The 10,585-nt window shown below is 39.7% G+C and overlaps 2 protein-coding genes across 2 annotated transcripts; one reads left to right on the top strand and one right to left on the bottom strand.

The window, feature by feature from the left end:
- Nucleotides 1-227: 227 nt before the first annotated feature.
- alg3 (ALG3 alpha-1,3- mannosyltransferase) lies at nucleotides 228-4,808 on the bottom strand. The gene is made up of 9 exons (XM_051953444.1): nucleotides 4,572-4,808; nucleotides 3,793-3,892; nucleotides 3,557-3,704; nucleotides 3,175-3,335; nucleotides 2,408-2,528; nucleotides 2,110-2,315; nucleotides 1,728-1,803; nucleotides 1,362-1,507; nucleotides 228-1,261 (listed from the first exon to the last, which is right to left on the bottom strand). The coding sequence occupies exons 1-9, from the start codon at nucleotides 4,750-4,752 to the stop codon at nucleotides 1,081-1,083; spliced, it is 1,320 nt and encodes a 439-aa protein (XP_051809404.1). The 5' UTR covers nucleotides 4,753-4,808; the 3' UTR covers nucleotides 228-1,080.
- A 27-nt stretch (nucleotides 4,809-4,835) lies between these two features.
- On the top strand, nucleotides 4,836-9,112 carry mul1a (mitochondrial E3 ubiquitin protein ligase 1a). The gene is given in 7 exon segments (XM_022202096.2): nucleotides 4,836-4,911; nucleotides 5,933-6,086; nucleotides 6,612-6,699; nucleotides 6,805-6,925; nucleotides 7,643-7,689; nucleotides 7,692-7,873; nucleotides 8,037-9,112. Coding segments are annotated over 6 exon segments (1,059 nt in total). The 5' UTR covers nucleotides 4,836-4,911; nucleotides 5,933-5,969; the 3' UTR covers nucleotides 8,541-9,112.
- The last annotated feature ends 1,473 nt before the right edge of the window (nucleotides 9,113-10,585 follow it).

Below are 10,585 nucleotides of genomic sequence, written 5' to 3'. Positions count from 1 at the left end.
TTGACCATCTGAATGGGCTTTTTGTAGTCTAGGTTTCAGCTTGTAGTCAGTATATTATACTACTATGCCAAATATTTAATTACAGTATCTAACGATGGGGATTTTAATAATCAGGGTGATTATTTGATAAATTAATGAAAGATTACCTTAATGAAATGACTGAAAGGGAAATAAACAGTGGAATTTGACTGTTTGTTGTAATGTGTAACAATGAAAGAAACACCACATAAAAGTTTAGTGGCATCTATATTTAACATAAAGTACTTGCTGTTTCAGTCTACTGCATGATTTTCACATTAAATCGACTTATGTGCCAACAAGTGTATCCACTCAAACCAGAGGTTGAATTAATTACATATCAAATCAGACAGGTATGTGACCACGATTGTCTACAGCTTACTTTTACACATTTGTGGTAAAATATTGAAAAACTACTAAAAAAAAATGGCCTCGTACTGGAGAATTCTGTTGTATGTCACAGAAGATATGCTTATCAAGGATATGTCTGATATTCAGTTAATTTTAAGCTTCTGGTTTTAGTTCTTTGGGATATTATTCACATTCTTTAATACAATGCTTTCTTAGTTCAATGTATAAGATCATTTGAGCACCAGTAAATGAGATTTTGACAATATCAGAATATAAAAGAATTATGATTAGGGCCGGAGCAATTATGGAACGAGAGTAGTTTTAACATAAGTAGAAAATAGTTCCTGTAACAAATTCTTTCCACACAGCACAGCATTTGCAACTCTCTCCTAGCGCTCCATTCTTGCTTTATATATCTGAAAATGAAACCTGAGAATCCATATTATCCTCTTCTTATCTCTTCAATGACTTGTGACAACTACACACCACCTCATCACGCAGGTATATGTCTGCATGCACCTGTGAGCTTCCTTCTTATTAATCAGTTAGCAGAGATGAGAAGCGTCGAATGGCTCATTATATTCACTGAAACAGTCTACCGCAGTGACCTCCCTTTGTACCAGTGGTCTGAAGCTCCAAGAGAGCAGGATGATGAAGGCTGATCTGCAGCTGACAGGGCCAAATACAACTTTGGGTCCGATCTGCTGTGGCTCAGTGGCGTTTGTCCTTGTTAGGCGTCTGTTGCCGTGTTTCTGTCGGAGCTGACGGCAGAGGTGGAGCCAGCCAAAGACAAAGGAGGATGATGAAGTGACAGACATGGAGGGCTGCTGAGCTGCTGTTAGTAGAGGGGTAGGTGTTCCATGAAAGCTCGATCAGACCTAGGATCAGGACCCTGCATGCAGGAATATTGAGTGTTTAGGGATGTGCAACACTGCAGGTCTAAAGCTAATCAAAAATTGGACTTGTGGTTTACTACTGACCCTCCCCCTCACCTGAGCAGGTGGGCCAGCTTCTTGACTCCCCCACTCCAGAGCAGGTAAGGCAGCGTGTGGAAGTACCAGACGTAGAACTGGTAATGTAATGAACGACTGAAGCACATCCCAACGAAGTTAGAGGTGAAGAGAACCAGCACTATCTGTAGATTATCTGTTAAGGTGTAACAAAACAAAACGATTGTGCCAGGATGGCAGAACTGACATTCACTGACTCCCTGATTGAAACTGTGTAGACAAATTCAGCCAAATTTATATCTGACACCTAATGGTACAACATACAGTTTCACCTTTCAACCCTGATGGATGCTTTTACGCTTGATGTTCTACAGAGAGGAAAAGATTCAAATGCAACAGAAGGATATGATCCACAGTGTTTTTCTGAGCAGGGATTTTCCTCTTTCCTGGTTCCTTGAGGAGCTCAAAGATGCTTTCTCGTGGTCTGTGAAGGGGGGGGGGGGGGAAGCAAAGTTTCATTTTTAAAAGTTTGCAAAGGCATCTTAATGACTAAAATGTATATAACTGAAAAACTGACTTAGTGCCTACTAAAATATTCCCATTACCCAATCATAAAAGGTGCCCTGAAGGAGTAACAACAATCTACAAAACTTTACTTAAGTCCACGAGATCAACTACTGACTGAGCCAAAGCCTGTGGTGTTGGGGTTGTAACCCCTTTTTAGCAGGCACTAAGTCACTTTGTCTCTAGTCACAATGCCAAAATAAGCTGGGCACCGCCAAAGTCTCACCTCTTCCAGCGGCGGAAAGCAAACAGAAGCAGTGTGAGCAGGTGAGCAGACAGCAACAGTAAGTGGAAGTAACGATTCAAGAAGAGCCACTCTGGCAGGAAGCGCCAGTTGACTGTCCACTTGAACATAAACTGGCGGCCAAGATCAAAGGCGCGGCTCACATAACCGATGGGATTCTCCAGGAGGAAAGGCAGGCCCAGAAAAAGCTGTGGTAAAGAAAGAGAGAGATGAACGTTGCTGAATTATTACAGCATCACAGTACAAATGAGCCTGGTTTGATATTATAGGGAATAGTTACCTGTATGCCTGCACACAGCGAAAGCTTCGGGATTGTCCTGATGAGACCAAACTCAGACAGGAGGAGAAAAAGCAATCCAGGGGCAAAAAGAAGCACGTTCATTTTCACAGACACTGCTAAACTGTCAGAAAGAGAGAAAGATTGAGTTGTAATTACATCATGTAAAGCATCAAGATTTACAAAGAAACACATCAAATCTTCATATATATTACTCTAGTTTAAAGAAGCAATTAGATGAGAAGTTGCAACAACAATCTGAACTCCAAACAGTCTCTGAGCATTTTTTACTTTACACAGAATTTATATATACATATTTCAATACTTAGATTTTTAATTTGTTTCCTATCTGCTCTGTGTAAGCAGCACAGTCTGAAGTTCAGGTCAGTCGGAAAAGTCCCCAAATTTCTGTCACATGACTGTTAGTCAAAGCTGAGCCTCTAATGTCACCACTGCTGTGCCAAGGAGCACAGAAGGTTTTGTTTTTTACAGAATCTGGTCCAAACTGTTCATTTTTGGCAAATATTTAAATGAGACATTTAGTATAAAGTCTGTTTCATGAAATATCACAATTGTTACCTTAGATTTGGTTGAGGTTTCTAATGGAACAGCATGTCACAGAAGAGTACTTCAAAGATCGTCAGAAGGATTCCTTCTGTTTTTACAGTTTCTAGTTCTGATAAGCGGTGTAATTTTGGGACTATTCTATAAACACCACACCTTTCAAACCTGCTGGCAGGTTTTGGGGTCAAGGAGGAGTCCATACTTGCCTGTAAAGGCCGCAGCCCATGGTCCAGTATCCATCCATGAAAAGATTCATAGCTCCAAACAGCAGCATCATGGCCACTGGATCATTGAAAAGTCGCAGCACAAAGATGGAGTGGATCCGATAGGATGCACAGCACACAAAGAAAAACACATAAGGAGGAACCTGTGAAAAAGGAAATGCAGAAATATTTAGACAACAAAGGAAAGTTATGCTGCTCAGTTTTTTAACAAGTAAACTTTAGGAGGCAGCACACAGCATTTGTACAGTATATACAGGATTGAAAGTTTTCTGGAGAGTTACACACAAGAGGATGCTGCAGTTTTATGGTATATTGTGGCAAAATTCATAATACTGAGGTATTTGTCACCTAACAACAAACTGACCTTCTTAGTGCGGTAATATATCCTGAAGACAAGAAGCAGTGTAATGAGGTAGAAAACAGCAAATATGTACTGGCCAAGGCGGATGTTAACCCCTCGGCTGGTAATGTAGTAGAGAGCTGTGAAGATGTAGACAAATCCAGCTGGGTACCTGAAACAACAACAAAAAATTATCCAGGTGACTTGCACTGAAATCTGGGACAGGAAGACCTACATCACTACACGCCTTTGAAACTCACACCAAAGGGCCTGTGTCTCCTTTAAGCTGCGTGTAGTCGTAGGTACCATTGATGACTCCCTCCACTTCATCCATGTAGGCTTTCCAGTCGATCTCAGTGTCTGCCGTAAACAACATAAAACAGCGATCACACATGATGAAGATTACTTCACTACTTTTCACTACTGTCAGTAATGTCACTTTTATATTGCTTTGCTTATAATTTTACCATACATCTTTCAACTTATTGTAAATGGAATACCATTCTTTATTGTATCGCTTATTTTAAATTAATGACAAAAACATTTTTACTGGGTCCAAACAGTTGTCACATAACTGATTATTCTACAACCAAAAAGCCAAACTCTTACTCCTTTCATTATTACACCTGTGCAAAACAGTTCTTTGCAAAACCTCATTTGAAAATTCTTGGTAAGTGCTGTATAAATGATTATTACAATTCACTTCTATCATGATTAACTGATAATGGCAGTATTATTGTTAACGTTGCAGCCCTATAGAAGACGTATAAGTGAGTATATTAAAGTTGTTGTCATTGTTTCCTAACAGTATTTCCAAAAAGAAAACACACCATTAACCGCATACAGTTTTAAAACAAGCGGTTGCTGAAAACAAGGAATGCCATTTAACCCCGGAAAGGGTCTTGCAATGACAGTAAATTCCCTTTGACAGGTGGCAGTGGAAGCTAAAGGTTTGCTAACGCTAGCCACATAGCATTTGGACTCGTTCAGACAAACGACAAAACACCACAGCATGCTAACTAGCCGCGCAGCTACTTACACGCTACTTTCTGTATGACCCACACATTGATCCCGACCTCGAGGAACCACAAAACCGATACGACCAGTAACGTGTATTCCGTTTTGAACAGGACCAAATGTTTGTCTTGCCACAGCGTGTGAAGTTTTCCCCATACCGGGGACGGGGAACCGGGAGACTTTTTCCGCACACCTCCTGCCATCTCGTCGGCGTAGACGTGGTTGGACGGAGGTCGCAACTGACATGCGCCGACACTTCGTCACGTGACAGTTTTATCACCTACGTCACGTGATATGGATGACGCCGTTAACTGGAACATGTCAACTTGAGGGTTAGTTTTTCTTTCTGTTTTCTCTGGCAGGTAAAAAAACAGACTTTGTATTAATCGTACCTTATAATAAGGATGCATATGCCTTCATACATATATTATTTCTGGCCATGTCGTTTGGTAGCGTTAGCTTGTTAAAACGTTTAGAGGTCACTGTTAGTCTCCAACTGTCCTAGCAACGTTAGCCGACTACCTGCTAACTTTATCATGAACAATCGGCATCAGCAACAATCTCATCGGAGTATAATGTCAGAACATATTCTGTGGCAGTTCAAAACACGCAATTGGACTTAAAGGATTTAGGTATCTATTTTAACTGGAGTTTGCAGTCTACGGTTACACTGATCAAGGAGTTTTTGTTTCAAATTTAGGAATTATTTTAGCTGTTCTATTTGGTCAAGTCCTACTCGCAGTTTGTGCCCTTTGATATATTAGCATTAGCTTACGTTTGACCCACAAATCTAACATTGGTTTCTTCAAAAAAATTAATGGCTGGCATTTTTGAAAAACCCAAGAAGTTTTTTGACTTGCTGCCCTGGTAGTATGTCCAGACTCATTAGGCGAAACAAAACATGACAGTAAAAGTCACTGTATTTTTTCTAAATTTAGTTGTGACAAGACTGCTGTATTTCACAGCTTGTAAGTGTCTCTTCTTCACTAAACACAGGACTGTGTCATTGACAATGAGCATGACTTAAGTGTTATTGTGTTGACTTAAATAGGGAACAATAATGACTCTTGATTAGCAAAACCGTACATCACTGACATGATACTGTTACATTGCATCAAATGAAAGTGCATGTTTTTTTCATCAGAAATGCAATGAAAAGATGTTTCAGTTCCTTATTATTACATAAGAATTTATTGCAAATTTATGGCAGATAATCAGTGTAGTGCTGGAAGCTGTATCACTATTTCTGTGTTATTTGTGTGTCATTCCCAAACACACTCTATTAACCTATCAAAGCACGTCACACTCAGTCAGGGGGCTCCAGCTATGAGTTTTACAGACAGTTGATTTATTGGCGTTTTTACATGTTGGATGTTTGTTCAGGTCTCCTCTCAGGGCTGTGACTGGAGATCCAGAGGAAATGGAGGGATTTGAATTGAACTTATCAGATGCAATGTGTCTTGGGGCCAGCCTTGCCCTCTCAGGCATCTGCTACTATATGTACAGGAAGAGCCGGACGACAGTAGAAGACATTGACGTGAGTGGTGAATTTTGTACAATTACTTTTTAGAGTGTTATCGTGCATATTCAGCTTGCGCTTTTCATGATGTGTAAGACCACAAATAGGATTGGAATTAGCTTTCACATGTGAACAGAATTCAGTGTGCTAATGTCTCTGAAAACTGAATCTTCCGACCCAGTTGTTTACAAGCTATTAGAGTTGTAAACCCTCATTACAAGTTGTGCCCAGCATGCCTTTGATTGGGATTTTTGAAAAAAGAGCAGTTTTCCCTTCTCAGATAATTTGAGTAGAGTGACTTTATTAAGCCTGAAAATGTAGACTGTGTAAAAATTCGATAGAAAAATCAAAAGCTAAAGAAAAGTTTTTTAAAAAAAATCATAGGCTGAATAGTTATATTGCAGCGATTGAGTTGCATCTCATAAAACATTGCAACTGTTTTGGTAGGCTGCTGTCCGTAACAGACATGCTTTCGAGCATGTAATTTGAAAACTTGAATTCTGTCTACTGAATATTCAAACAGTCTTTGTGTCATGTTATCAGAAAGCTCCACACTTCACCATAGACAGAAAACTTAAAGACATTTTGACAGTGACTCAAGGAGCGTCTCTACAGTATGCCGTCGTCGAAGGTAAATCAGAGTTTCATTGTTTCCAATATAGACGAGAGTTGATAGCACATTTCTTCACAGACCTGTTATTCTCTTTTACTGTATGTGTTTATTTTTACATTGTAGGAGTTGTTAAACCAGAGGGTGAGCCCCTGAAAAGTGACTTCCACAAAGAAATTTCTGGCGTGTTACAGAAATTTTTATTGAGAGAACACAGGCTGGTGTGGAACGACTATTCACGCAGATGGTGAGAACTGGATCAAGAAAATGGTACTCTACAGTATTACAAAGCCATGCAAAACAACACTTTGTTGTTGTTGTAGTGTGTTTGTGTGCTCAGGTAAATTACACAAACAAAAATCTTTATGTTTAACAGAGTTCTTGAAGTGGCTTTGACTTAAAAGAACACTGAAGTGATTTAATATCGAATTTCTGTAAAGTCAGGATAACAAAATAATGCTAAATATTGATTTATTAATTGACAGATATGTCCTATTTGGTATTCTGTAGTGCAGGAAACAAATAAACTACAACTGCTCCAATTAAAGTAATGCAATCTGATTGTGTCTCTGAAAATGTGACTACAGTATCATATCAATAAAATTTAGATTTAAATACCTTCAACTTGGGCTGCTAGGAAGTATCTATATTTGTTTGTCTTTTCCATCATGTGCATATTATAAGTCAGCAGCAAAATAGATATATCAAAGCATTCAGAAGTATCTCCATTTTCCAGTCAACATTTCAGAAAAGTCACAGATTAGCATTTACTATTTAACTACTTCCATATGACATAAATACGGCATACGTAGCCTGTTCAAACTACAACCCTCAGTTTGTAATGCAGGTTTTCCATTAGCCATTGTACAAGTGATGCTACTTGAGTAATTTGAGATAAAATGCCTTTTTCTTGTATTATATGTGTAGATTAAAAGGACTAACTGTTTCTCTCTACCCGTTGCAGGACAGACGATGAACGAGTCTTGCATGAAAAAGTGAACATGACGCCCTTTTTTTAGTGGGGTCGGATAAAACTGCAGTCAAAGTCCTGTCCCCTCTGCAGGCCTCTGGAAGGTACACGGAGGTCATCTACGAGAAGTTTCACCAGCACAATTCTGGTTTAGCTGACCTTGTGGGACAATACATCAGTGGGCAGAAGCCCAAAGGCCACCTGGAGATCGAAGAAATGCTCAAAGTAAGTTGTTAGATAAGATACTAAGACTGTTACCTTTTGTAGCTCAATAATTAATCCATATTCAGTTCACGAAATGTAAATATTGTTATTGCTCACCACTATTGCAAATATTAGCCAAAAATGATCCCAATGATAATTATGTAAATACACACCTCTTTTCCAGGTGGGAACAACCCTTACAGGTGTAGGTGAATTGATACTGGACATCGACGGCACCCTGAATCTTCGACCCCCTTCTAATGGTTCAAAGTATTTCTTGACCTTGGGAGACTTTGACACCCTGCGAGGAGAGAAAGAGAGCGAGGTTTTTTGCTGGAAGACGCTGGCTGTTACTTTTGCTTTGGCAGGGGCAGCAGTCCTCGTCTGGGTCGGCTTACGCTACTACCGCTGTCTGCAAGTTCGCTGGGAGCAGGAGAAGGAAAGAAGGGAATTTGAGAGACTTCAGACTGAAGCCCCAAGACAGCTTGTCACTGTGGGTCCCGAAGCCGTAGGTGACAATCACACGGACAATATATGCGTGATCTGCCTCACTCAACCACGTAACTGTATTCTGTTGGACTGCGGCCACGTATGCTGCTGCTACACCTGCTACCAGGCCTTGCCACAACGTAAATGCCCCATTTGCAGACAGAGGATCAACAGAGTGGTGCCAATATATCACACCTAAGGCGCCTGTATGACTATGTGACCGTATGACCTTAGTGGACTTTCAAACTGTACCAGCATTACACCTCAGAAGTCTAAACCGCTGCGCTAAATGACTTGGAAGTAAGTGTGAGTTAAAGGGATGTTGGGCAAGCATTTTGTTGATTACAAAGCTGAACGACTTTTAAATTGAAATTTGAAATTGCATATGTAGGAAAGTAAATGATTGATGAAAGATGTTTATTTTCCTAGATGCTGGTTCTGTGCCTTAATTTTACAAATGATACTGATTCCTGCAGCCTCAGAGTGATTGTACTGGATGTATGTAAGGTTTTGTTTCAATTACTGAAACAAAAGCACACCTACGGCCAGTTTTAGTGTGTGTGTCATTAATGCACTACAAAAACATGAGAATTCAGTACATTATCACTCTTGAAAGTAATATCTGTTGTGTGTGTCACTTACTGTGAAACATCCATGTCCAGTTGTGTTTACAGATATTTAGGAGTCTGGCCACATACTCCATGTGAAGACATGTTAATTTAGAAAATGTTGAATAAAGCCTTTTGTGGCTCCTGAGCGAGCTAAAATGAAGTCTGATAAATTACCTCAAAGATGCTCAGATGCATGCATGCACTACAAATTTAGAAAGTAAAAAATGATAGCGTCGACTCAAAAACTCTGTGGCTTGCTTTTTGTCTTTTCTTGAGGTTAGCGGGGTGAGGATAAATTTGCTGCTTCACGCTCATGTGAATCTCAGACCAAACTGTTTACCAGGATTGTAGGGAGTGAGGGCTCCAGCATTTGACAAGGAAAAAGAAAATGTGTGAAAATAACTATCATAGGTGTAGACTTCGGGTGGGAGACAGGATCCAGGACACTTTATTCGACTCAACTGCTCACAGATGATCGGAAACCTGGAGTGAACAGTGATACAAATAATCCGTTTTCTAATCTTCCATGGATTACTATTTGTGATGAAGTACTATGTCTGACCTACTAAGTTTAGACAAAATGCATTAAATCAGAGTTTTGCATATTAAACTAATTTCTATATGTATGTGCTGATCGTTTTAGCATTTTTAAAGAGCCCTGGTAAGAGGAAATGTACAAATCATGCACTACTAATGTTTAGAGGAAGATAATATTTGGCCTAGAGCCGTTTTTACAATATTATACTCATTCTGTATGAACAGCTGAGATCATTTTACATATAGTTTAAGACTTGGTGTACGACCCACCTGTGTCTCTGAGCAGCAGTTGTTATGTCAAATGGCTGCTGCTCCTCTTAAACATTAGCAAAGTAGTTTACGCCTGAAAAGACGCACGTGTTTCTCAGGACCCTCAAGCTGAATTCATGTATTTTTTATTTTTATTTTTCCATAGACACAAACGCTTGTTGACAGCACCTGGTGTCTGAAAAGACTCGGGTCTAGTGAGTCATCAAGCGTACTATTTCTGTCATCTCTTATCAGCTGTGAGTTGACACTGAGAACAGTGGATAGATGGAAAGCCGCCTCTGATTTTTTTTTTCCAGTGGTAGCACAGAAAGGGAAAAGCTAATAGGAGGTAGAGGGGGCCAGTGCAAGGTGAAGAGTGCGGCATAAGGCCTGAGTCGGGATGAAAAAGGAGCAGGTGGGCGACACAGGATCCTATAAATCTTTCTCAGCAGTCATAAGGGTTCACTTTGACAAATTCTTCATGAGCTCTCTCAGCAGAACAGCAGCTGTGGCTCTGGGGGAAGAGACTATTACTGTAGCACTGGCAGACCTCTTGGGGCATGGAAAAAAAACTGGTATTTGTTTGCTACTGAGGATAAAAAGAGCGATAGGAGTAATGGGACGGGCTCGGTAAAATGACATTAAAATCTCAAAACATATTGAACAAAAGCATGAAACTAAGTTAAAAATCTAATATCTGTTGGTATGAAGAAAAGGTTTCAAAAGCAGACTTCCCCACATTGTTTAACTTTCAATCATAAATTTATTAACGTAACATGCATCAGGCAAATAATGATGAAGAAAAGGGTTTAAATTAGCATTGTGCATAAATTGCGCACAAAATCTT

Source organism: Acanthochromis polyacanthus, chromosome 9, assembly GCF_021347895.1.
Source record: "Acanthochromis polyacanthus isolate Apoly-LR-REF ecotype Palm Island chromosome 9, KAUST_Apoly_ChrSc, whole genome shotgun sequence".
NCBI classification, from domain to species: domain Eukaryota; kingdom Metazoa; phylum Chordata; class Actinopteri; family Pomacentridae; genus Acanthochromis; species Acanthochromis polyacanthus.
The sequence above is the reverse complement of the archived record's forward strand: the minus strand, read 5'-3'. Positions and strand labels throughout refer to the sequence as shown.